We start from the raw sequence: 27,061 nt of genomic DNA, 5'->3' as shown, positions 1-27,061 counted from the left end.
CGTGTTAGGGATGGGAGAAAGCTCAGAAAGCATTGGTGCAATGCTCTCGGGTCAGAGGGAGGAAGCTGAGGCCCAGGGCACAAGCCAAGAGGTTGCACATGCCAGGCCAGAACCAACTCCTGCCTCTGGGTCCTGGAGAAGGGGAGACACAGGGCTTGGACAGTCAACCCAGAAGACCCCCGGCACCCTGCTCCGGCTGTACGCCCCAATGTGCTAGAAAAGCCCCTCAGTCCTTGCAGGTGTAGACTCCTCACACTGCGTGCATGGCCCTCACCCTGCACAGCAGGGTTGGCCAGGCCCAGGGACTCATCCCTTGCAGGTGTAGACCTTCTCGCACCGTGTGCAATGCCTGCACTCTGAGCAGCGGGGCTGACTAGGCCCAGAGTCTCAGCCCTTGCAGGTGTATACTCTTCACACCATGTGAAATGCCTGCGCCATGTGCAGCAGGGCTGGCTGGGCCCAGGGATTCAGCCTTTGCATTTGTAGGCCCATTCGTGCTCTGTGCAATGCCTGCACCCCATGCAGCTGGGGCTGAGCCCAGGGACTCAGCCTATGGAGGTGTAGACCCATTCACACTGTGTGCAATGCCTGTACCCCATGCAGCTGGGCTGCTCAAGCCCAGGGACTCAGCCTGTGCAGGTGTAGACCCTTCACACCGTGTGCAATGCCTGCACCCTGTGCAGCAGGGCTGGCAGGGCCTGGGAACTCAGCCCTTGCAGGTGTAGACCTCCTCACGCTGTGTGCACTGCCTGCACTCCACATAGCAGCACCAACGCACCTGGCACTGGCAGGGCCTCGTCACCACCCGGCTCTGTGTGTTATGGCCGCGGCCGCAGCAGATGCTCTCGCAGTTCTTCTCGCGGTGGCACCTACGGCCAGCGGTGCCCGGGGAGAAGCGGCCGGCCAGGCAGAAGCTAGGCGAGTCGTCCAGGTGCACCAGCTCTGGAGTGCGGGGTAGCGGGTCACTGCCACCTGCCCCCGAGGCACGGCCCCGTGGTGGGGAAATGGCGCCTGCCTCGCCTGCAGCTTCGTTGGTGGTGCTGCCCACCTTGAGTGCTGTCTCGTACTTGTGCTTCAGGTGCTTGCCCACCTCATGGAAGGGCGCCAGCTGCCGCCAGCAGGTCCGCACCGTGCATGAGCCTGACACGCCGTGGCACTTGCAGGTGGTCTCCACCCCAGCCTTGATCACCTGGCAGGAGGGCATGGGAGGGAGGGCAGTGTGAGGGCTGTGCAGGTGGGCCCAGTGAGCAGACCCTGCCCTTGACCCCCAGAGGGACCCCGCACCCCCACCCAAACCCAGGCCCAGGCCCAGGCCCAGCCAGCGGGCATTGCCACCGCACATCTCACACCCAGCTCAGTCTCCTGGCTCGTGGGGCTGTCCTACCTCCTCCAGGCTGCTGACTGCCCAGGACAGAGACTCGAGGGCTGGCACCTCAGCCCCCAGGGTGGCCACCCTTGCACCTCCACAAGGGGAGGCTCCTGCCTGATGTCCACCCTGCATCGGGGGCTGCCCTGAGCAGGGGCTGGACCTTCTGCCCCCATGCCCATAATCCCAGTCCTGCCAGGACTTCGTATCTGCTCTCAGCACACAGCTTGCTGGACAGGTGAGGACAAGCGTGACCTCATCTAGTGGTGTATGTCTGAGCTGACTGCGACCTCCCTACCCCTAGTATCGGGAACCAGGTGCTACTGCACATGCAGATGCGACCCCCAGCCCACCGTTGCTGAGGGTCAGCATGCTGGGAGGCCAGTGAAGGCACTGCAGGAGCAGGGAGGCCCATGCTGCGGGGGAGAGGGGCTCCTGGGGAAGAGAGAGCTCCTTATACCGTGAGAGAGAGTCCAGGCTGGCCCCAGAGCGAGATGCACCCCTCACCCACAACAGGGAGGGCCAGGCACCCACAGTCTATACTGGGAGCTGCCACAGATGCCTGGCTGGGCCTGTCCCCTCCCAGGACTTAGGGCCCCACCTGCAAACACAGGCCTGGTGGGGAGGTCCCTTCCCAGGTGGGACCTGAGCCAGGCAGCTCTGCTCCCACGCCAGCAGCCCCCAGGAGGGCCGGCTCAAGGAGGATTAAAAAATGCAGCCACCTCTGGCCCGGCAACCGTAGTCACATTTAATGATGTTTTGCAGAGAAACTCGGACCAATTTAATTAAAATGTTGGTGACCCAGGCTCTGTGGAGCTAATGGAGCACCCTTCATGTTCCGACTTCTCATTAATCTCTTACAAAGCAGTGAAGAGGGAAAGGGGGGGTCATACAGAAAGGAAAAGAAAGGGCCTTGCTTGGGGCTTGAATCTGCCTTCAAAGGCTGTCCCCTGCCCAAGAAGGTGGAAGGAGGCACAAGAGGCCCAAACAGGGGAGGCTGATCCTTTAGTAAGTGGGTGATTGGGTACTCTGACTTCTCAATCAAGTGGGGCTCAGAGCAGGGCTGGCTCTCATTACCTCACCCCTCCCCAGGCTGGGGCTCTATATTCCCAGCCTGCCTGGCAAATGTGAAGATGAGGGCAGGAGGCAGAAATGTCCCTCAGCTCCCAACAGAGGTGTCAACCCTGCCCATCCCTGTTCAGGAACTGCAGAGATGCTGGGGGCTCTGTGCAGAGTGGGGTTACAGGTCCAGCCCGGACTCCCCCAGACATGTGGACCTCGGCACTGACAGGCTGCAGGTGGCATGAAGGATGACCAGAGAGCTGGGGTCACCCCGGGCCAGCCACCCCAATACCCAGTGGCCCCTGGAAGGGCTCAGGAGAGAGCCCTTTTACCTCGATGTCTTTAGGTCGGGATTCTGTCTCTCAGAATAGAGGCCTGGCCACAGAGAGGGCTGGTGGGGCAGAATGAGACTCCCCTGACTCGGGTGATTCCATACCCCTAACCCTTCCCTGGGACCCCCTGCCCACCGTGCCTCCCACCTTGGTCTGTGGGGGTCACGTTTTCCTCCCACCGGTCTTGCTGACAAGCCTGCCAGCTGGCTGACAGGTGGGGCCCACAGTGCCATGATCCTGGTTAGACCGCCTAACCAAGGAGACCCTCCTGGTGGCCCCACAGGGACCGTGGGGGCCCCTCTGCAGGCAGACATGGCTAGTGCCCCGTTTGGTGGGTAGGAAGCCTTATGGGCATGAGAGGCTCCAGGACCATGGCTGGTACTGCACGGCCTCCACCCTCCTGCCGGGGGCCACTCCACTGTGTGCCTGCCCGCCCTGCTGCAGCCCCGACCCCAGCCCTGCACCCCACCCCTACCCCCCTGAGGCTCTTTCTGGCCCTACTTCCCACCCCGCCAGCCCCATGCCCCGCCCCACTTACCTTCACACCCACGAGGTTGTTGTGGAAGTCCACACGGGCTCGCAGATCCTTGCTTGACCGTCTGCCCAGGAACTCCTTGACGAACTTGCTGCTGTACTTGAGGTTGTCTCCGCAGCCTCCCCACTGCCAGGCCTCACGGTTCTCCAGGTCGGGCGCCTCATCGCAGGTACAGCGCTCCATGCGGCCTGCGCTGCATGCCTTGGCCAGTGCGTGCGTCAGGCCAGCCGAGGAGATGGCATAGAGGAAGGCAGTCTCCTTGAAGCCTGGGATTGGCAAGGACTGGTCAGTGAGCCCAGGCTGCCCAGAGTTCCCCCTTCACTGTCCTGCAGTCAAACCACCCCAAGAGTATGAATCCCACGTGGGGGCCCAGAGCATCTTTACTGGTGCTGCACTCGGGACAGGGTGTGGGTGTGCTCTGGGCACAGGGTAGGAAGCGCCTAGGTGTCTCCCAGGCGCAGAGCTGGCTGGGAGGAGAAACCAGAGCCTGCCATGGCCATGGCTCCAGCTCCGTGGTCACAGTCTCCATCAGGGTCTCAAACCTCCCAGCCTCACCATGGGGCCATTGGAAAGTCCTGCCTGCCCTAGGCCTTGGGTCCCCAATTTTTACACAAGCTAGTGCAGTACGGTGGCACACAGCTACAGCCCCAGCTACTCCAGAAGCTGAAGTGAGAGGGTTGCTGAAATAGGCGGTGGAGAGCCCCTGGGAGGGGGCAGGAGGCCGAGGTGGGAGGGTGGCTGAAATAAGGTGGTGGAGAGCCCTCATGAGGGTGGGAGGGCAGGAGGAGAGAGTCTGCACAGGCAGAGCCCCCTGGGCACTGGGCCATCTGGCAGGAGTCGAGGTCTGTCAGGGCAGCACCGGGCAGCCTGGGGCCCCGTCAAAGGCGGAGTCAGCACACCCTGGCCACCAGCAACGACTGTGCCTGTGCCTAAAGCAGGGCAGGGCAGGCAGCACTCAGGGAGGTCCAGGGGCTGCCCTTTCCAGGGCCTAGGCCCAGGAGCTCTGGGTAGGCTGGGCCCAGTGTCCCCAGGAGTGCAGCCTGAGAGGGGCCTCTTGGGACATGGACCAGGCCTGGGCTGCTGCCTCTGCCTGGGGCCTTCCTGAGGGCCAGGCTGGCCACACTCACCTCGCTTGAGTAGGCTGGCCCGGTAGCGGCCCTCCAGCGTGCAGTTCCAGCGCTCAAAGCGGAATTGGAACTGGCACTCAAGCGCACTCATGCTCACGGCCTCCACCAGCGTCTCTGCCACACCCGGGTCCCGGCGGCACATGCGCCGCTGCTTCCGCTCCAGCTTCAGCCGGTCGCAGGCCTTGTAGTGTGCCTGGGCGGCCGCCTCGGGCTCCAGGGTCAGCGGGAGGACAGTCAGGGGCTCGCTGCCCGTCAGCCTGGGCACAGAGAGGCCAGTGTGAGCCCAGCCCCAGGAAGCCCTGCTGGAGCCTGGCCAGGTGTCTCGGTGGCCAGGGGACAGGGGACAGGCATGTCCATCCGGGGGTGAGGGGCAGAAAGAATCCAGGATGAGCAGGCAGGGGAATGGGAGGTGAGAAGGGCCTTGGCCCCCTGCACATCCATGGCCCCCACTCCAGCGAGCATGGTTGCAGCAACCACAGGGCTGTCTCTGCTGCCAACTCAACCCCCACAATTTCAGGGAGTCTAGCTGACTCTAGCTATACTGGACAGACAAGACCTCCACAACACACACAACATAAGAAGAGGACAGCCCCGCCTAGGGCTGTGGGCAGGGAGGAGGCTCCAGGGCCTGAACCCCAAGCTATGCCTGATGGGCATCTGCCACACCCTCCACCCTCTTCAGCCCCAGCTGACCTGCAGGACCCTGCCTGAGGTCCCCCTACCCTCTGCCACGACCTGCTGGGATGTCTACGGTCCTGTGACCCCCTGCAGCTTCCCAGCACTCCTGCAGTCTATGCATATGTCCCCAGGTTCTGGTTGGGGTCTCCCCACCTCAATGCCTGGGTGTGGCACTGGGAAGTGGCTCTTGGTTCTCAGACACTCTACCCCTCTCACCTCACCAAGCCTGGACATCTTCCTTTGCAGGACAGACCCCAGCTAACCCCTCCCCATAGGTCACGCCTGGGGGCCGCTGAGCTGACACACACACCATCCTCCATCTTTACGCGAGGCCTTGCACCAGCCCCCAGCACTGAGGATGCATCCCCAACCTCAACTGCTCCAGGAACCCTGCTCCACCCTACTGGATGCCCCCTCCCCCCAGCCCGCTGCTGGCTCACCTGCTGCTGCTGCTGCTGCTGCTGCTGCTGCTGCTGCTGGACTCACTTCACAGGGCTTCCCTCACACCCTGCCCTGGCCCAGCCCAGCCCACATCGAGCCAAGGCCTTTCAGCCCTCAACCTCAAACCCCGCCCCCATGTCACCTGACCCCGCCCCCATGTCACCTGTCTATCCCGGGACTGACCGAGCATGCTCTGCAGCTGTGTCAGACCTGCCAGCCCAGTGTCCCCACACGGGTGGACTGTCAGAGGCCCCAGGCACCGCCACCTCAAGCCAGACTCAGCCCCACAGCCCTTGGGAGGGCACTCGCCTGGACAGGGCCAGGGCTCGGAGGCCCCTCCCGAGAGCACCACTGGACACATGCTGCCCAACTCACCCCCAGCAGACCTCAGCAGAGAACAGTAGACTCAGTACGTTCTGGGAGCCACTGGGGTGCCAGCTTGGGAAGGCTACCTCCCATACCCTCACACGGCTCTGCTAGACCCCACCACCCGCCCGGAGGGAGTAGCTCCTGCCCAGGGGTGTGGAGGGGAGGGGCCCAAGAGGCTCCCTAGCACACCCCATCAAAGGCAAGGCCACACAGGTGACCCCTAGGCTACTGAAGGGCACCTGCCTCCAGGGCCACAGGCGCAGGCCATAGAGGGAGCAGGTAGAGGCCCCAGGAAGGACCCCACAGCCCCTCCACAGGAGCCACCCACCTGGTGGGCGTGCTGAGATACCCTGCCCGGCCAAGCTGACATCCTGCTCCCTAAGCTGGGGTCTGCTCCTCCAGGATGCTCAGAGCCAGCCTGAGACCCTGTGAGCCCTCTGAGTTGAGCCACAGCTGCAGGCAGCAGGACCTGCAACAGCCCCCCCACCAGTCAGTGAGCCATCAAGGGGCACCGCGGGGGGGGTCTTCACTTGGGGAGGCCATGCCCGGGATTCAAGACACACACCCATGTGCCAGGCTGCCAGGGAGTGGGTAGAGGAGGACCCCAAGGGCCCTTCTAGCAAATCTCCAAGGTCCCCAAGGCACAGGCCCCGTGCAGCACAACAGGCTCCACAGGGAGGACAGGAGGGACCAGTCAGTCCTCCAAACCTGGACACTGCTGTGGGCTGAGGCTGGGAGAGGCCTGGGTGAGGGAAGGAAGTGCAGTGTACACAGGTCCCCTCAGACACCCTAGGGGTCAGGACAGGAGCACGGGGTGGCACTGTGGGCATCCATGCACAGACACCTCCAAGCCCCAGGGCCAAAGATGGGATGTCCCAGGACAGCTGGGCACACAGAGCAGGACTAGAGTGGGGGGCAGGCTGGGGAGCAGGGCCAGGAAAGCCACACCTCACACACAAGGGCAGCTTGCAGGTGGAGACCTCCATCCCTAGATGGAACGACACAGCTGTGACCAGCACAGCCCTCAGGAGGACGACAGCCTTCCACCTGTGCCTCTCCCGAGGCCTGGACCCGCCAGGACCCAAGAACCCCAAGCCACTGTCCCAGAAAACCCCTATGGCCAGGTCAGCATGGGCCCTCCACAAGCTGCAAAACCCAACTGTGGGTGTGGACAGGGGACAGGGAAAGAGGAGAGAGAGGGCGCTAAGAAGAGGTGGGGGAGGGGAAAAGTGGAGGGGAGGAGAAGGAGGGGAGGAGGGTAGTGGATGAAGAGAGGAGGGTGAAGGGAAGAGGGCAGGGGAGGAGGGCGAGGGGGCCCCATCTACCAGAGCCACCCCTCCCTCCCTGTCAATGGGGACTGAGGATATCAGTCTGCCCTGTCCCCTCCCTGTGGCCCACGACCTGGCCCACACTGGTCAGGGTGAGGCCCGAGCATGCTGGGGCACTGACAGCTGGTTTGACAGTGACAAGCTGAGTCCTCCAGCCTTCCCTAGGGCACTCCTGGAGCAGGCAGACAGCAGGGCAGCAAGTGTGGCTGCACCTGGAGACTTGCCGGGCAGCCCTAGGTGCCTCTATCAGAGGCAACTCCCTAAATGCAGCTGCAGGTAACTGACCCTGATCCAAGGACAGGCAGGGTGGGCAGAGTCGGCCATCAGCACTGGCAGAAGGGTGTGGAGGGAGGGTGGCCCCAGCCCAGGAGTGGCAAGGGATGGCCTGAGGCCCAAGGGCTACGCCCTTCCCTGGAGTAGTCACTGAATTCTGTGCTGCTCTGGCCATGGCCTTCTTAAGCTCCTGCCCCCTCACCTCTCCCACCCTTGGTGACCCCTGCCCCATGCCTCCTTCATTGTCAGGGTGGGCTCCACACGCAGCCAACTGAGGGGATTCACAGCACCAGGGGGTAAAGATCTGAGGATAAACAGGCAGACCACAGGCACCACAGGGCATGCTGGGGAACGGCGCAGGTGATCTCAGGGCCTGGGCCCAGCAGAGGAGGCCTAGACCCTCCTAACAGGCAGGGCTCTCTGTCTGCCACACGACAGAGCCACAGAAGGGCTGAAGAAGGGAGGAGTGGTTCCCAACACAACCTCAGAACAGAGAAGTTTTCTTCCGTGAGACTCAGAACCCAGAAGTCACTGAAAAGTGAATATATTTGACTACTTAAAAGTATAAAAATCTCTGCATAGCAAAAAACAAAAAAGAGGCAGTGCAGAGTCCAGAGACCAAGAGACAAATTACATCTGGGGCAAATGCCTGTAACTCACACCCCAGACCCAGGGCCGGCGCTGTGCACGTGTGTGTGTCTGGATGCGTATCTCTTCCTATAAACCAGTAACAAAGGAACCAACTGAAGACAGACAAAGGGTATAAACCCACAGGCCAAGGGAAGGAAACCAACTGGCTCTTCAAACCCATGAGCCAACACTCAGGCCCACTCCAAGACATTCTCTGCCTGCTGTCCCAGCTGCTCCAGAGACCATGACAGGAAAGCTGTTTGAGCCCAAGAACTGGAGACCAGCCCAGGCAATATAGCAAGACCCCATCTCAAGAAAAAAAACTATATTGATACATTATGCTTCGTTAATTAACAAGCACAAATCAAATGTCCAATGAGAATATTGTCAAGGACACGGGGAGACACTCTTCCATGGCTGGAATTTCAGACTGACAAATCTAGGAAACTTTAAAAATAAACCACTGCAGTGGTCTCAATATTTGTGTCTTCTCCAAATTCATATGGTCAAACCTAACACCATCAAAGTGGTAGCATTAGGAGCTGGGACCTCTGGAAAGTGATTAGGTGATGAACAGGATTAGTGTCCTTATGGACCTCAGGCTGGGTGCAGTGGTTCATGCATGTAAACCCAGTACTTTGGGAGGCCAAGACGAGAGGATCACTTGAGGTCAGGAGTTCGAGAGCAGCCTGGGAAACATAGTGAGACCTGGTCTCTATAAAATATTTAAAAATTAGCCAGGCGCAGTGGTGCATGCCTGGGGTCCCAACTACTCAGGAGGCTGCAGCGGGGGGAACACTTGAGCCTGGGAGGTCAAGGCTGCAGTGAGCTACAGTTAAAATAATAATAAAATAAAATACACATAAATAAAAGGGACCCTGGAGAGACCCTTGCCTCTTCTGCTATGTGAGGACATGGTGAGAAGGCACTATCTATGAAACAGGAAGTGCCCTCACCAGACACAGAATCTGCCACATCTTGACCTTGGCCTTCCAGCCTCCAGAGCTATGAGCAGCACACTTCTGTGTTTTACAAGCTCCCAGGCTGTGGTGTTTTGCCGTAGCAGCCTGCGTAAACTAAGATGCCCTACAATTACAGACATAATCACATCTTTCTGGAAGCACAGGCTGCACGTGCATTGTACCTTCCCGGCACGCCATTCAACACAGCCTTGTTACAGGAACGTGCTGGAGACAGCAGGAGAGCAGCTGGGAACGTCAGATCCACACGCTCCGTGGCGTGTCACATGGTCCGTGAGCAGCCAGCCGTCCCATGTGAATCCATGCCAAGTCACGCCCCAGGTGTGCTCAGTGGACAAGCAGAGCCCAGCAGTGGGTGGATAAGCTCAGCAAGGGCTGCATGTGCGTGCGCATGTTTGTGGCTGCACCGGACCAAGCAAAGACCCAAAGATAGAGGAAGCGTGTTCTTCCCCACAGAGCTGTGAGTTGTGCCGGCACACAGATGGCCTTTCCAGAATCCATAGAACTCGCTCCACACTCAGCAAATGGCACAGGCCCGGGAGGTGGGGGCTGCAGTGAGCCACAGACACACCACCACACACCAGCCTGGGTGACAGAGTGAGACGATCTAAAAACAAAAAAACCAGCCTGTATCACCCTGGTTTATATAAAGGTGGCAGCAGCTATCCTGGTCTTGTTCTTCATCTTCAGAGGAATGCCTTTAACATTTCAGCATGAAGCCTGACGCCCAAACACCGTCTCAGGCCACAGAGGCACCCTTTGGTTCTCAGTTTGCTAAGAACCTCTAAAAATCATAAATGGGGCCAGGCGCAGCGGCTCACGCCTGTAATCCCAGCGCTTTGTGAAGCCAAGGTGGGAGGATCACTTGAGGTCAGTAGTTTGAGACCAGCCTGGCCAACATGGTGAAACCCCGCCTCTACTGAAAATATAAAAATTAGCTGGGCATGGAGGTGCATGCCTGTAATCCCAGCTACTCAGGAGGCTGAGGCAGAAGAATTGCTTGAACCCGGGAGGCAAAGGTTGCAGTAAGCCGAGATCACACCACTACACTCTAGCCTGGGCAACAAGAGTCAGACTTCGTCTCAAAAAAAATAATAATAATAATAAATAAATATCGAATGTTATCAAATGTCATCCTTACATCTTTTGAGGTATGACTTTTCTCTCTCCTTCCTTCCTTCCATCCTTCCTTCGTTTTTTTAGAGGAAGAGTGTCACACTGCCACCGAGGCTGGAGTGGGGTGGCACAATGACAGCTCCTTGCAGCCTCACTGTTGCAGTGAGCTACAGAAACTGACCAATGTTCTGTGGAAGTTTGTCTTCCTGGACTCAACCTGGCCAGGATGGGCTCCATCCTTTTCAGTGGGGCTGGATGTCTTCTGATAGTGTCTTCCTAGGATTTTCACATCTGCGTTTGTGATTTTCTTCTCTCTAGCTCTTCCCACTGAGTTTCAGTGCCCGCCTATGTGAGGGGTCTTCTGTTCAACTTTCCTAGAAGAGTTTGTATCAGATTAGAATTGTATCTTCTTAACTGTTTGTTCTGAAGAACTGGCCATGAAGCCATCTAAGGACTGAACTATTCTTGGCAAAAAGATTTCCTTTCTGATCCAGTTTCTTTTTTCCTTTCTTTCTGAACAGCTTTACTGAGACACACAGGCACACCTTGAAGATGTTGTAGCTTTGGTTCCAGACCATTGCAATAAAGAGAAGGTCAAGCAAATCACATGAGTTTTTTGGTTTCCTAGTGCTTCTACAAGGTATGCTTACACTATAGTCTATTAAGTGAACAATAGCATTATGTCTTAAAAATAATACATATGCTTTAGTTAAAAACACTGGACTGCTGAAAAAGGCTAACAATCATCTAAGCTTCACTGAGTTGTCATCTTTTCACTGGGGGAGGGTCTTGCCTCCATGCTGGTAGCTGCTGACTGATTAGCATGGTGGCTGCTGAAGTTTGGGGTGGTTGTGGAAATCTTTTTTTTTTTTTTTTTTTGTCTTTAGTAGAGGCGGGGTTTCACCATGTTGGCCAGGCTGGTCTGGAACTCCTGACCTCTTGATCCACCTGCCTTGGCCTCCTGAAGTGCTGGGATTACAGGCGTGAGCCATCGCGCCCAGTCAGAAATTTCTTAAAGCAAGACATCTATGAAGTTTGCCACATCAACGGACTCTCCCTTTCATGAAAGACTTCTCTGTAGCAGGTGATGCTGCTTGATAGCGTTTTACCCACAGTGGAACTGCTGTCACAATTAGAGTCACTCTTGTCAAACCCTGCCACTGCTTTATCAACTAAATTGATGTCAATTCTAAATCCTTTGTTGTCATTTCAACAATGTACACATCATCTTCACCAGGAGTAGATTCCATCTCAAGAAACCACTTTGTTTGTTCATCCATAAGAAGCAACTCGTCATCCATTCACATTTTCTCATGAGACTGTAGCAATTCAGTCCCATCTCCAGGCTCCACTTCCAATTCTTGTTCTCTTGCTGTTTCTACCACATCTGCAGTGACTTCCTCCCCTGAAGTCTGGGATCCCTCAGAGTCATCCATGAGGGCTAGAATCAACATCTTCCAAACTCCTGTTCGTGTTGCTGTTTTGACCTCCCATGAATCATGAATGTTCTTAAGGCATCTAGAATGGTGAATCCTTTCCAGCAGGTTTTCAATAGACTTTCCCCAGATCCATCAGAGGAATCACTGTCTGTGGCAGCTGTAGCCTTATGAAATGTCTTGAATAATAAGACTTGAAAGTTGAAATGACTCCTTCATCTGTGAGCTGGAGAATTAATGCACGTTGTTAGCAGGCATGGAAACAACATGTATCTCCTGGCACATCTCCACCAGAGCTCTTGGGTAAACAGGACACTGCCAATGAGCAATAATACTTCGCAGGAATCTTTTTTTCTGAGCAGTGGGTCTCCACAGTGAGCCTAAAATATTCAGTAAACCAGGCTGGGAACAAATGTGCTGTCATCGAGGTATTCCATTTCTACAGCACAGGCAGAGTAGATTTGGCATAATTCTTAACAGTCGTAGAATTGTTGCAATGGTGAATGGGCACTGGCTTTAACTTAAAAGTTACCAGCTGCATTGGCCCCTATCAAGAGAGTCACCCTGTCCTTTGAAGCTTTTAAGCTAGGCATTGACTTCTCCTCTCTAGCTATGGAAGTCCCAGATAACATCTTCTTTCAGTAGAAGGTTGTTTCATTTCCACTGAAGATCCATTGTTACTGTGGCCCCCTTCATCAGTGATCTAAGCTGGGTCTGCTGGAGAGCTTGCTGCAGCGTCTCTAACAGCTCTTGCACTTTTATGTTACAGAGACAGCTTCTTTCCTTAAACCTCGTGAACCAACCTCTGTTCGCTTCCACCTTTTTTTCTGCAGCTTCCTGGCCTGTCTCAGCCTTCATAAAACTGAAGAGGGTTAGGGCCTTACTCTGAATTAGGCTTTGGCTTAAGGGAATGCTGTGGCTGGTTTGGTCTTCTATCCAGACCACTCACACTTTCCCCATATCAGCAATAAGACTGTTTCACTTTATCATTTGTGTGTTTACTGGAGTAGCACTTTCCATTTTCTTCAAGAACTTCCTTGCATTCACAGCTTGGCTAACTGTAGCCCAGCTTCCAGCCTGTCTTGGCTTTGGACATGCCTTCCTCACTAACCTAAATCATTCCTCGCTTTAAAGTGAGGGACGTGTGACTCTCCCTTTCACTTGAACACTTAGAAGCCACTGTAGTGTTATTAATTGGTCTAATTTTAATATTCTTGTGTCTCAGGGAATAGGGAGGCCTGGGTAAAGGGAGAGAGATGGGGAATAGACTGTCGGTGGAGCAATGAGGACATAAAACGTTTATCAATTAAGTTTATTGTTTTACATGGGCATGGCTCACAGCACCCCATAATACAATAGCAACAGCAATGATCACTGACCACAGATCACCGTAACAGATATAATCATGAGAAATTTTGAAATATTGCAAGAATTACCAAAATGTGACACACAGGCAGGAAGTGAGCACACGCTGTTGGAAAAATGGGCCCAAAGGATGTGCTTGTGGCAGGGCTGCTACTAACCCTCCACATGCAATGGCACCACAGAGCCAAACACAGTGGAGCAGGGTCAGGCTGCAGCTCACACACCACAAACTCACCCATTGCAAGATTCACTGTGTATTCACCAATACGGGCAACAATCACCACAGTCAGACGCAGGGCCTGACACCTCCTCAGAAACTTCCCCAGCCCTGATCCGCTTTCTGTCTTGATGGATTTGCCTATCCTGGATATTTAAGTGGAATCATGCAGCACTGACCTTTTGTGGCTGGCTTATTTCACCCAGCACAATGTCCTCAAGGTTCATCCCGGCTGCAGCCTGTGTCAGAATATCCCTCCTCTTAAGGGTGAATCCTATTCCATCGTGTGGACGGAACACGTTGTGCTCATCCATTCATGTGCTGAGAGGCACGTGGGTTGTTCCATTTTCCAGCTTTCATACCTGATGCCGCTATGAACATTCACACATGTGTTTGTGTGGACATATGTTTTCACTTCTCTTGGGTATATACCTGGGAGTGGAGCTGCTGGGTCACAGGGAAACTCTATGCTTAATCCCTTGGAGACAGATGTTTTCCAATGTGACTGCACTTTATATTCTCAATGCCCCATTTTCTTTAATTATTATAGGATTAATGAATATTTCTGTATCTTGACTTAGTTTCTATTACTTTTCTTTTTTGGTTTTGTCAGTTTCATCTAAATTTTCAGATTTATTGTCATGATTCTGTTAATTGCTTTCTCCTGTTTTTGTCTGAAGAATCTGTAGGGATTCCCCTAGACAGGAAACTAATCCAATGAGCCTCATCTTTACTGGATTAGTCTCAGATATTTCCAAGAAGTGAGCTGTCATCTCTACGGCATGTCTACTCTTATGTAATTACTGTTGACACTATTTCCAACGTCTTCCTTCTATTTCCTTTCATGTTGGCCTGCAGTTCTCTCTCTAGCTTCTCAACAGTACTGTGCATTCTAGTTTCTCTCCTCTTCTAAAATGCACACTTAAAGCTATCACTGTCATCATTTCAGCTGCTCCTAAGCTGCAGCCTCAGTCACAACTTCAGGTCATGATGCAAAGCCTGAGTCACAACCTCAGGGAGCTCTACAAAGCCTGAGTCATAGCTCCAGTTCACCATACAGAGCCTGAGTCATAGCCTCAGGTCAGCTCAAGCTGATCATAGTAGGGGCTGTGACCCCAGTCACAACCTTAAGTCACCATAGAGAGCCTGAGTCACAGACTCAGGTCACTATAGACAGCCTGGGTCACAGCCCCAGTTTACCACATAGAGCCTAAGTCACAGCCCCAGTTCACCATACAGAGCCTGAGTCACAGCCCCTGTTCACCACAGCAGACAGAAACTGTGACCCCAGCCACAGCCTCAGGTTGCCAAGCAGACACCAGATCACACCCCCAGTTCACATACAGAGCCTGAATCACAGCCTCAGTTCACCATACAGAGCCTGAGTCAGACTCAGTCCACACACAGAGCTTGTGTCACAGCTCTGGTTCACTATAATGGGGACTGTAACCCCAGTAATAGCCTAGGTTTCTCGTTGCCATAGACAGCCTGAGTCACAATCTCAGGCTGCCAAACAGAGACCAAGTCACAGACTCAGGTCATGCTGCGGAGCCTGGTTCACCATCTGGCCCTCTCCTCCTTCTCCTCTCAAGATTCCCTCTGTGCTCTAAGCCCTCTGAGTTGGTGAGTTCTCTCCCTTCCTCTAACATTCTATATCTTCCGTCCTTGGAGTGTCTCTTACAGGGAAATTAGACTAAGCCCCTAACCACACTCCAATCAACCCAGCCTTTCGCCTGGAGCAGTTCATCTCCTAGGGTCTGGGGCCTCAGTTTACCCTCTTGTCTCATCCTTTCTGTTGACCATGCCTGTCCTGGGTTTTTTCATCCTCTTTTCCTCTTTTTGGGTTTTTTGTTTTGTTTTGCTTTTTTGTTATTCCACATTTTCCCTCTGCTCATCTGAAGTTGCATAGTCTTTTTTGTAATTTCCACCGTCACCTTCAATGCTATACCATGTGTCTGTGACCTACCTAAGCCTGATGCTGGTCAGTGCCTTCTCTACCTGGGCAGCATAGGGCCAGAGAACACATTCCCATCAATGCTCCCGCCCTGAGTTATGCGCTAATTGCGTGTTTTATCTCCGTTTGGGGGCCCAACAAGACACTGTTTTATCAGTCAGCACTCCCTCCATGGCACCTTCAGAGCCCATGCTCTGCCCTCACGCCTTCCTGCAACCTCCTGAGGTTGGTGCCAGCTTGTTAGTGTCCTCACGCCTCATCTGTATTCTGCTTTCTCAGACAGTTTTTATGATTCTCTGTCTTCAATGTTGTGCAGTTTTTCTTTTTCTTTTCTTTCTTTTTTTGAGATGGAGTCTTGCTCTGTTGCTCAGGCTAGAGTGCAGAGTGCAGAGTGCAGTGGTGCCATCTGAGCTCACTGCAACTTCCACCTCCTGGGTTCAAGCGATTCTCCTGCCTCAGCCTCCCAAGTAGCTGGGATTACAGGCACGTGCCACCACGCCTGGCTAATTTTTTTGTATTTTTAGTAGAGACGGGTTTTGTCATATTGGCCAGGCTGGTCTCAAATTCCTGACCTCAGGTGTTCCACCTACCTTGGCCTTCCAGAGTGCTGGGATTACAGCCCTGAGGAACTGCACCTGGCCACCCAGGTAATTTTTGTATTTTTAGTAGAGATGGGGGTTTCACCATGTTGGCCAGATTGGTCTCAAAACTCCTGACCTCAGGTAATCCACCCACCGCAGCCTCACAAAGTGCTGGGATTACAGGCATAAGCCACTGCACCCACTTTTTTTTTTTTTTTTTTTTGAGACAAGGTCTTGCTCTGTTCAGGCTGGAGGGCAGAGGGCAGTAGCGCTATCTTGGCTCACTGCAGCCTCCACCTCCAGGACTCAAGTGATCCTCCTTCCTCAGCCTCCCAAAGTGCTGGGATCACAGGCATGAGGCACTGTGCTCGGCATGCTATGTGCTTCTAATGTGTCATGTTCCAGGGCGAACTTATTTTACTTTCTGCCTGGGAAGAATTGGGCTTCTGGAACCTTCTTTACATCTTTATTCAATTTCAGAAAACTTTCACCCTCTCCCCTCATACATATCAGCCCTGTCCCACTCCTGCGCCCTTCTCAGCCACCTCCGGCATGGCCTCCCCATGTCGCCGAGGTGTCCTGCCCTCTGTCTAACATCTTGCCGCCTCTCTGATACACTCTGGGTAATTTCTTCTGACCTATCTTCCAGTGTGCTAATTCCCTTCAGCTGTTTCTAATCTGCTTTTAAATCAGTCCATTACTTACCTTTTTCCCCCTCTAGCCCTATTTGGTTTTTCCAAACTTGCTGGGTCAGTCTTTGTGGTTTTCCGTGCGTTGCAGCCATCCCCAAGTGTCTTCCTTCCTAAAGGCAGAGCGAGGAGAGCTGCTGCACTCAGCACTGCTGCTCTGCTTCCTGGGCTGCAGCTGTCTTTTTGAGGCCCCCATTGTGTTTCTGTGCAGGCCTGGTTAGCTCTGACCCCGGGCTGCTCACTGTACTGAAGAAACAGTTGGCAAAAACAAGTTGAAGGAGAGGATAAAGGTACTACAGTAGGTGGAATGGCGTACCCAACAAATGTGTCTAACGGAACCTCAGTCAGGGGCCTTATGTGGAATAACAGGCATTGCAGAAATAACTGAGATAAGGATCTCAAGGCAAGATCATCCCAGACACAGTGGGCTCTAAAGCCAGTAGAGGCTGTCCTTAAAAGAAAAAGGAGAAGACAGAGAGGCAGACGAGAGGGCCACGTGAAGATGGAGGCAGGGTGTAAAGTGGTTCAGTCACTGGCCAAGGAGCCCGACAGTTCACAACCATCACTGGCAGCTGGAAGAGGCAGGAAGAAACCTCCCCTCAAGCCTCCAGGGGGGCATGGCCCTGCGGACGCCATGATTTCAGACTTCTGGCCTCCAGACCTGAGACAGAAGTCCTCTCATTTCAGGTCAGCCAGTCTGTGGTGCCTGACAGCAGCCCCAGGACGCTAGCACAGATTTTGGAAAGGATCTCGTTATGTGCACACCAGCCAGGCTTCTAGGGCCATCTGCAGTCCCAGAGTCAGGCCACCCAAAATCCAGCACGAGGCCAGGGCTGGGGACCACACTGGTGACTCAGACCTCGGTGCACATGTGGTGGCTGTGCCCTGCCCTGGGGGCCACCTGGGGCTGTGGGAGGGTCTCCTCTGAGTACTCTCTCCTTAGCTGGCCCTGGCCTTTACTATGCACCCTCATCTAATGAGACCAAACCAACCTCACGCTTTCTTGTTCAGCATCTCTTCTTGCTATTTCTAGGGATCCCCACCATCCATCCATTTCATCAGCTCTTTGACACTTATAAAGTTAAATACACACACACACATGCACAAAGACAACAACACACCCACACAAACCCCCCCACACAGATATACCCATACACACAGACATATGCGTACACACACACCCATACAAACCCATAAACCCATACACGCACATACAGATATACCCATACACACACACATACAAACTCATACACACAGACACACGCATAAACACATGTACAGGAACAAACACACCCACATAAACCCCCTCACACACACACAGACACACCCATATGAACCCATAAACCCATATACACAGACACATGCATACACACATGCACAGGAACGAACATACCCACACAAACCCCCCATACACACAGATACACCCATACACACGTGTACACACAGACACACCCGTATGAACCCATAAACCCATAGAGATGCACACATACGCATGTGCACACAACCCCCCCACATGCATACATGTATACACACATGCACATGTCCAGCCAAACCCAAACACACATACATGCACACACACAAACATATACATGCATGTACACACATAAGATCCATGTAAAAATTCAGCTTTAGTTGTTTCAAGCAGAAAAGCCTCTAAGTCTTGTGGGTCTGTTGCTGAAAATGGGCATCTACGCTCTCCAGTGTCTCGTGTCTTCATGTCCTAAACTACCTGGTGAGTGTGTTTTTGACTCTGCTACACCGGCAGGAAACTGAGGTTCAGCGGATTAAACAGTGTGGCGGCCTGGGCAGCCCATGAGTGCGGAGGCAGGGCTGGGACCTGAAAGCGGCCTCTGACCTGACTACACCCCTGCCAGGCCCACAGCAGCACCAGTTCGTGACTGCTCTCCCCAGTGAAGGGCCCGGATGACGATGGCTCCACGGGACACCCATATTCCTCAAGCCTCAGCCACCTCCCACCTCTGGCTATCATTCCAGGTACAGCCATACAGGAGGACACAGGCCAGCTGGAGAGAAGGAAGATGTCTCAACACCCATACGTGGCTGCAGCTGCCATGCCACAGGGCACACAGAACAGTTCCACGCTGCAGATGGGGCTGCAGACAGTGCTGGTCTCAGGGACCATGGGGGAGGTGGCTCCGAGGAGTGGTGACCTGGCCATCTCCTTGAGCCCTGGAGGCTGGCCAGGGTGGTCAGCACTGACCTCTACAGAAGCTCTGTGGAGACCATTCTCCAGCCCCACAGGAACGGAGCTTAGCACTCATGGTGCTGAGTCTGGGGACGTCCCCACACTCCTCAGGCTAAGCCTGATGCTCCCATGTCCTGGCTGCTTGGAGATCAGGCCACCCTGGGAGGACCCAGACACTCAGACACCTTGCCCTGTGCCTGAGGGTAGCCAAGTGGGCCTTGTCCCCAGAGAGAACCCGAGACACACAGAGATAGCCACCACACACTACCCAGTCCCTAAAGTCACAGGCTCCTTCCAGCTCCCAGCACAACAGACAGGAAGTCCTGCAGAGGGAGCACACATCACCAAGGCTGGCCTCTGACCTCCCTGCCTCCTGCCAGCACGTCTGGCTACTCTGACCAGGACCCAGCTCTCTTCCCCAGGCTGGGGCGGAGGGAGAGGAGACTGCAGTTCCAGAAGCCACCAAAACCTCAGTCCTGCCAGACAGCATTTAATTTCTGTGTGAAACAAAATCAAAACAAATTCCAGCACTGAGAAACCGGGGCTGAGACCAACTCTCCACCCTCCCCATGGTCTGCAAATCAACCCAGCCTGAGCCCAGCTTCCAGTCCAAGCACATCTACTGTGTCCCTCAGGGCTGCAATGCCACCAGGGCCCAGCTGCACCCAGGAGGAAGTGGGGCACATGCCGCAGGGATGGCAGGGGTGGCCCGTGCAGATGCCCAGGTGCCCGTCAGGCAAGGAATCCTTGGGCCTGACAGAAACACTCCCCTCCACCCTGCTGAAAGCACCATGTCCCATGGCAGCCCCTGGAATAAGCCCTGCCCTGTCTGTGTCTGCAGCACCCAGGGGTCCCCCAAACGAGACCACAGAGGCCAGCCCAGCTCCCCCAGGCCACTTGGGCTGACTGCCCTTTTCTGGGGCAGGACCCTGGACCCCAGAGGGGGCACGGCTGGTCTGTGGGCTGCAAGACAGGAAACCAAGGCTGCACACGGAACCCCCGGGGAAAAGGTGAAGAGCAAAAGCTTCCTGGAGGCCTCTGTGCTCAGTGACCACAGCCCCCCATGGCCTTCCCAGACAGCCACAGACCCACACAACTGGTCAGAAGGACAGGGAGAGCCACACAACTTTCCAGCGGCCACCAGTGTCACCTCCCACACTGTCATCCCCTCTGGAGCTCACTCTCCTGTGGGTGTCACAGAGGGGGCATCCCAAAGTCCACCTGGCTCCTCTCCCCACCCCAAAGTGACCCCAGGACTGCCACCTCTGTCCCCATCTGGCCAGGAGGGACGCCGGCCCTGACGTTCTCCAGCTCTGGGAGGCTCTGGCAGTGGCTCCTCCTGGGCCAGATCTCCAGCCCACTTCCCCTGGCTGCACTGACCTCAGGTATCGCTAAAAAAACAAACGCAGCCTGCGGCTTGCCTTTTTCCATCGTCCTGTCCGGCCACTGGTCCTGAGGTGCTGCAGCTGCCAGCTGGACAGCTGGGCTTCCTCTGGCGGGCAGCGGCGCCCAGCCAGCCAGGACCACGCCGGGAGGGGGACAGGCTCCAGGGAGAGCCCAGGCTGCAGGTCATAGAGCTGGGGCAGCCCAGTGCCACCCAGGTCAGCGGGCACAGCTAGACTGTCCCCAGCCACCTGCCACCCTGCCCGGCCTGGCCCATGGATGTGCTTGAATATGACCCCTGAAGGAAAACCAGGGTCACATCCCCGCCAGGCCTGCACTCCGCATGGTTGCTCTGGTGTGACCATCAACACCTGGCCTACCATCCACACACGGGAAGGTGCAGCCAGGTCTGCATTGCACTATGTTTGGCCACAAGTGCAGACATAGCCCTGCCAGAGTCAGGGTCCTGTAGGACCCGGGGCTGGGCTGTTAGGTGAATGAGTGACACAGATCCACCTGGCAGGGAGAGCCTCAGGCTTGAGGGAGTCTTGGGGTAGGGGTGAACACAGAATACAGCTTGGAGAAGACCCCACAGGGACCCTTCTGGCCAATCCCAGAATTAAGTGACCAGGGAGAGAAGGATGCATCTGAGGAGAACACAAGGGGACCCTCCTGACTGACCCCAGAGTTGAGCGACCAGGGAGAGAAGGATGCATCTGAGGAGACTCCACGGGGACCCTCCTGGCCAACCCGAGAGTTGAGCGTGCAGGGAGAGAAGGTGGCATCTGGGCAGTCACTGGGCTTCCTGCAAGAAGCGGCAGCCTGGGCCGACCTCGAGGGACAGGAGAGGCCCTGGGAGTACAGGGGAGATGGCACTCCTGTGCCCCAAGGGCCTCACCTGACCCTCGGAATTGGCCCCATCAGAGGTCAACTTCCAGCCAGAAGGCATGGGGTCTGGGGAACCCCCATTTGTGGCTGGCCTTCTGGGCTCTGGGAGCCTGGCTCAGTCCCCAGTCCCAGACACTCCTGTGGGTGCCACCCTGCTCCCAGACAACTGCGCTGGTCCTGACCCCGCCACCCAGCACAATGCACAAAGGGAGCCCGTGCCGCAGCCGGGATCAGGTGGCATGACCGAGGCCTGTCAACAGATGTCGCCTTCCCACAGCCCCCACCCTCCCACAGGCATCACCTCCTCCCTGCCCGGGTGTCCAGAGCCTCCGGGCGGTATCCGTGCCTGTGCACTCTTTCCTAGGGGAAGAGTCACTCACATGCTTCTTCGATGGCCAAACCCCAGAGCAGGGCACCCCCAGCCTGGGCCACCCAAGCAGCCGGCAGAGGGTCCCAGGCTACGGCAGGCACTGGGGCCCTCTGCAGCCTGCAGCAGGGCGGGAGCAAGATGAGGCCAGCTGTCTCCCCATCCACACATCCGCCGGCTGTGGGTAGGACATCTGCTCCCTCAGCTGTGGCAGGCCAGGCGCTGCTGCTCCATCCTCACCACACATCCTTCACACCCTCCAGGGAGCCAGGATCCCCAAGCAGGTGGGGCAGGGAGGGGTTGGGGGTTCCAAGGCCCCTGGGTGCAGAGCAGGAGGGAGGAAGGCCACCAGCGCCTGCAGGGGCCATCAGGCTGACACTCCAGGCCCTCCCACTTATGGCCCCACTGTCCAGGAGCCAGGTAACTGGGTCCCTCTGCTGGCCACTGGGGTCACAGACCAGAAGTCCTGGAGAAATGCCCCCACTTTCCACTGCCCCTGTCCTCTCCTCTCCATGCTAAGAAGTCCCCAGGGAGTTCCCTGCCCCACCCCCCCCCCCCCCAGGGCCCCTCCCCTCAGCCCTCTGCTGAAGTCTGCCCCACTGAGCCACTTCCACGATCTCTCCAAACAAGGCAGCTGTCTGGCCCCTTTCCTCCCTGCCCTTCTGGCCCTCCAGAGCATGCTGTGTGGCCTTTCTTTCTGATGCCAGGCCCCATGTGCTTCCTGGGGTGTCCTAAGTTGTTGGAGGGGGCGGGTCTCCAGGATAACACCTGCCCAAACCTAAGACTGAGCTCTCAGTTGCTCCAAATCCCCTGGTCCACAGTGCTTAGAGCACCTGACCCAGGCCCCAGCTAAGGGGTCACGCCAGACCCCATCTTCCTGCCAGCCCCCTCCCAGGCTTCTCTTGCCCACCACACAGCCCCATGATTCCACACCTCAGGCCCACTCCTCTTTCTCCAGCCCTGCCAGGGACCCATAGGTGCCCCTCATCCAGGCAGCCAGCTGTACCCCAGGTCTGGTGCACAGAGAGGCGGAGCCATGGGACCAGGCAGGGCATGTCCTGCCCACAGCCGGCGGCCTCCCTCTTTGACCCTGTGGGGTCTGATGTTGGCACTAATGTGTGAAACACATCCCCTCCCCACACCCACGACAGCAGCCTCTCCACAGCCTCCTCTGAGAGTCCCTTGAGCACCCAGAACTGCCCCACACCAGGCTCTAGGAAACGGGGGATGTCCTGGCTGCCCCCACCCACCCAGTAGGGCTGCCAGGGTGTCACCGGCTCCTTGTGCAAGGGTAAGAGTACCCACGGGCTCACAGGTCTAGAAACAAGGTTCTCCTCAGTCCAAGGAGAGATCCAGAATATATAAAGAGTTCTCATAACTCAACAGGAGAAAGACAAGCAGCCCCACTAAAAACAGGCAAAGGAGCTGCATGGACATTCTCCAAAGAAGACCAATGGCCCATGAGGCCACGAAAGGATGTTCTCGCCACTGGCCACCGGACAAATGCAGTCAGAGCCACACAAGGTGCCATTCCACACCCACTAGGATGGCTGCAGTAGAAAATAAAACAGAAAACCAGTGTTGGCAAGGAAGTGGAGAAACGAGCCTTTGTGCACTGCTGGCAGAAATGTAAAATGCTGCATCCAGAAGACAGTTTGGCAGGGCCTCAAAAACCTAAATGCAGGCGGGGAGTGGGGGCTCACGCTTGTAACCCCCGTGCTTTGCGAGGCTGAGGCGGGAGATCACTTGAGCCCAGGAGTTCAAAATCAGCCTGGACAACACAGCAAAACCCTGTTTCTACAAAAAACAAAATTAAAAAAAATTAGCCAGGAGTAGTGGCTTGTGCCTGTGGTCCCAGCTACTTGGGATGCTTGACCACATCCCAAGGAGGATGGTTGAGCCTCTGAGGTGGAAGCAGCAATGAGTCTTCATCACATCGCTGTACTCCAGCTTGGGTGACAGAGCAAGACCCTGTCTCAATAAAACAAAACAAAAACAAAAACATCACATGCAGAGTTACCATGTGACCCAATACCTCCACTTCTAGGTACGTACCCCAAGAACTGAAAACACACACATACACAAAACCCCACACACCAATGCTCACAGCAACATTATCCATCACAGCCAAATGGTGGAAGCGATCCAGATGTCTGTCAACTAATGAACGGGTCAAAAAGTCTCTCGGAGAGTCTTCCACTCGAGTCTAACTCAGTCGTAAGAAAGAAGGCAATACTGACGTGTGCTACAACAGTGATGCTGAGTGAGAGAAGCCAGGCGCGGAGGCCACACAGCATAGGATTCCATTTCTAGGAAACGTCCAGGACAGGCAGACCCGTGGAGAAAGAAAGCAGACGAGTGGTTGCCAGGGACTGGGGGAGGGGAACGGGCAGTGACAGCCTAATGCGTCTGAGGTTTCTGGGGTGAGGAAAATGTTCTGGAATTAAACAGTGGTGAGAGCTGCCTGCACGGCCTGGCGAATGAAGTACTCAAAATCACAGGGCTGTATACTAAAAGAGTGGATTTTATAGGACGTGAGTTACAGCCAATAACAAAAATCCTCGGCCAGCCCTGAGGCCCACCAGGCCCCGGATTCACAGTGGTCACTCCCTCCAGCCTGGCTTCTGGACCAGTTCCAAGCACCTTTCCAGCCCGATGGCTGGCTCTGGGGCCATGGCCGGGGGCACCTCAACAATCCCTCAGTGCTTGCCTTGGTCATGCCTCTTCCAGGCAGGCCTCCAGGCTACTGAGGCCCAGAGAAGGGGGTAAATTGGCAGGGCCTGGCCTCCCACCATCATGCCCCCCAAAGTAGCCTGCAAATGTTTCCTGAGTGATGTAAACTGCAAGGGCCACCACCACAAAACAGCCTCAGGGTCTTTGAAGAAGAACTCCAGTGGGAAGCCTCAGCCCTCATCCCGAGCCAGCCTGGGACCCCTAAGGAAAGGGCTGCAAGGTGCCAGGGAGCCAGGCAGCCTAGCAGCCAGGGGTGGGGGTCCAAGCGCCGCTGGGCAGGAACAGCCCCCAGGCCCAGGCCCAGCCCTGACTCCACATCCAGAGGGTCTGGGCCCAGCAGAGGAGCAGTCCTGGCATCTAATCCAGATCTATCATCTCAGCTGAAACCACAACCCAGCAAGGGCAAATCGAGAGAGGCCTCCCAACGGAGGACAAACCACGTTCTCAGACCACCACCAGGCCCACCCTCTTGCAGTAACCTCGGGGAGAGGGTCTGAGTCTGCACCCCAAGCCCTTCCTATGACCTCAGGCTGGCCTTCCTGCTTACCCCTCTGTCTAGAAGGGCTTGGGGCCAGGCCAGCGAGGAGGCACAGGGACACAGCTATGGGAGAACCAGATGGAAATGCCACCTGCTAGCCATGCCAAGGTGCAGGGCCAGGCCAACTGGGAGCCTCTTCCCCACAGGGGGTCCAGCCTGGTGGCCAGAGGCTTCTAGGAGGGCAGCAGGCACCAGCTAGGGTTGGGTTGCAGCTCAGGGAGCAGGCAGGGAGGGCGCCCATGGGTCCACGTGACCCTCCCCCAGGCCAGCCTCTCCTCTCCGGGTTCCTGAGCTGTAACTGGAGCCGCGTTCCTGCCCGGGAGCCTCCGTGCCAGGCAGAGCTTTTGAGAGGGGGAAGGGAGAAAACGGCCCTAGATCCCAGCCCCTCCTGCTTCCTGGATTGGAGCTGGGAAGAGCCACCCCAGCCCCCCTCCAGCTCCAGTCCCACCTGGCCTTTAATGCCCTGGGCCACCCCCTGCCTTTGCTGGGCCAGGAGCCACAGCCCCAAATCAGCAGGAGAGGCTTCCACACAACCCAGCCTGGAGCCCTTTGTGCCTTGCTTCCCCTCCCCAGCCCAACCTTGGGAACTGACTTAAGGGGGGCCCAAGGCCTCTAGCAGTCCAGATGGAGCCTGGCCTGCCCTGACCCAGGATGCCCCCCAGCCCCTCGTTCAGGAAGGTACTCATTCTCCATCCGTCAAACAGAGTCCTAGCTGCCCTCTGCAATGCTGTCGCCAAAGGCAGCACGTTTGCCCTCTGGACTTCCCACAGGGCAGCTACATGGAGAGCTGCCCTCAGACAGGACTCAGGAATCCTCCCTTGATGGGTCCTTTGGAGCCAAGAAGCAGGGCCAAGGGGCCTGGCTAGAGAAGCCACAACAGCACTTAAGTCCTTGCTATGCGCCTGGCACCAGCCTGGACTTAACTGTCTGCAAGAGAGCTGAAACACACGCACACAAAGCAGCAGAGCCCCTTGACCTTGTCCAGAGCACAGACCCCAGAGATAGGTCAGAGAAGGAGAGGCCAGGACCCAGCCCCACCCCCTCTCCAGGAATCGGATCACAGCAGGGACAAAGCCGCTGCAGCCCGGACAAGCCTAGGGTGTGTCCCGAGCCCCAGAAGCAGAGTCTCCATTGGGCCAGAGAGCAGGGAAGCACAGCTGGCTGACAAGGCCACGGTGACTCACCGCGGACCTGTGGCCCTCCCTCCTGCCCTCCCGGGTGAGGCTACGGGCTGCACAGATGGCGTGCCGTGGCGTGCCAGCCCAGGCCCAGGGCCGTACCCACAGTTGGAGCCAGGAGAGGGTTGCGGGTGGGGGCCCCAGGGAACTGAGACACCGGGCTGACCCTGGAAGACGACCCAGAAGAAAGGAACAGAGAGAAGAAAGGGGGAGAAAGAAAAACACAAAGGGAAAGTTTCCCATGAAAATATTTTATTTTCTTTGAGAACAGGATACACCTGCAGGGCTCCTCGGCCCAGGCGGCCTCTCCCTGCCCGGGAGGATGCCAGATTCCTGGACCAACGGGGCCCTCTGCCGGCCAGCCCGCCGCGCGCTGGCGCTCAGGCCAGAGGGCCGGGAACAGGTGACCGGCGGAGGGCGGCGGCCGAGGGGGCGGCCCAGGGCTTCCAGGTCAGGGGCTGGGATCCGAAGGCCAACCAGGGCTCCCAGGGGCGGCGGGAGGGGTAGGAGTAGGGAGGGTGGCGGGGAGGCCCGGGGCGCTGCCTTGCACGGTGCCACCCTGCACCTCAGCGTGCCCAAAACGCAGCGAGGGTCCCTGTAAAGGTTGCTGGACTGGGTATCCCAGACTTGGCAGAGGGGGAGGGAGGAAGGAAGGGAAAGAAAGGAAGAGAGAGACGCGCCGACAGCCCCGCAAAGCGCTGCTGCAGAGAGACGTGAGCACAGGCAGTGACACCGCGGGACGCCCCAGCCGGGCCCTGCGCTCCCGGCCAGGTCCCACGGACGCGCTACCGCGGGCCGGGGCCCGGGCCACAGCGTCAGAAGCAAAGCGCAAAAAAAAAAAAAAAAAAAATTCCTCCAGCTTGGAGGGTCTCGGTCTCTCTTTCTCTCTCTTTCTTTTTCTCTCTCTCTCTCTCTCTCTCCTCTCTCCGTTTGGGGCTCAGAAAGAGGAACATCTGGATTTTGTACGTATTTTTGTTATTGTTAAATTAACTTCTCGAGAAGAGAAAGGGGGGAAGCTGCTAGGTGGGCGATGGCCAGGGGCTGAAGACTCAGGCTCCAGCCTTTTGGCAAGGACAGGGCGGCCCAAGGAAGCCGGGACCTGATCCCAGTCCCTAAGCGCGAGGCAGTCCGGCTTACGGCGGCTGCGGCGACTACGACGACGACGACTCTGCGGTCACGGAGGACCGCGGCCCAGCGCAAGCCCGACGGGTCCACCCGCCTCTCTACCCGTGACGCGCAGCGGACGGAGCGACTCGCGCGCCGCAAACAAACAGCGCCAGGCAACCAGG

The 27,061-nt window shown here is 56.3% G+C and overlaps 1 protein-coding gene across 1 annotated transcript; it reads right to left on the bottom strand.

Moving 5' to 3' along the window:
• Nucleotides 1–652: 652 nt before the first annotated feature.
• WNT9A (wingless-type MMTV integration site family, member 9A) lies at nucleotides 653–23,998 on the bottom strand. The gene is made up of 10 exons (XM_011960530.1): nucleotides 23,967–23,998; nucleotides 22,257–22,640; nucleotides 21,564–21,767; nucleotides 21,337–21,443; nucleotides 20,091–20,366; nucleotides 19,309–19,781; nucleotides 18,457–18,503; nucleotides 4,423–4,679; nucleotides 3,299–3,561; nucleotides 653–1,189 (listed from the first exon to the last, which is right to left on the bottom strand). The coding sequence occupies exons 1-10, from the start codon at nucleotides 23,996–23,998 to the stop codon at nucleotides 707–709; spliced, it is 2,526 nt and encodes an 841-aa protein (XP_011815920.1). The 3' UTR covers nucleotides 653–706.
• Nucleotides 23,999–27,061: the final 3,063 nt, after the last annotated feature.

The sequence above is a fragment of the Colobus angolensis genome, unplaced genomic scaffold (genome assembly GCF_000951035.1).
Source record: "Colobus angolensis palliatus isolate OR3802 unplaced genomic scaffold, Cang.pa_1.0 Scaffold511, whole genome shotgun sequence".
Classification (NCBI taxonomy): Eukaryota; Metazoa; Chordata; class Mammalia; order Primates; family Cercopithecidae; genus Colobus; species Colobus angolensis.
This window is presented reverse-complemented; position numbering and strand designations above follow the sequence as displayed.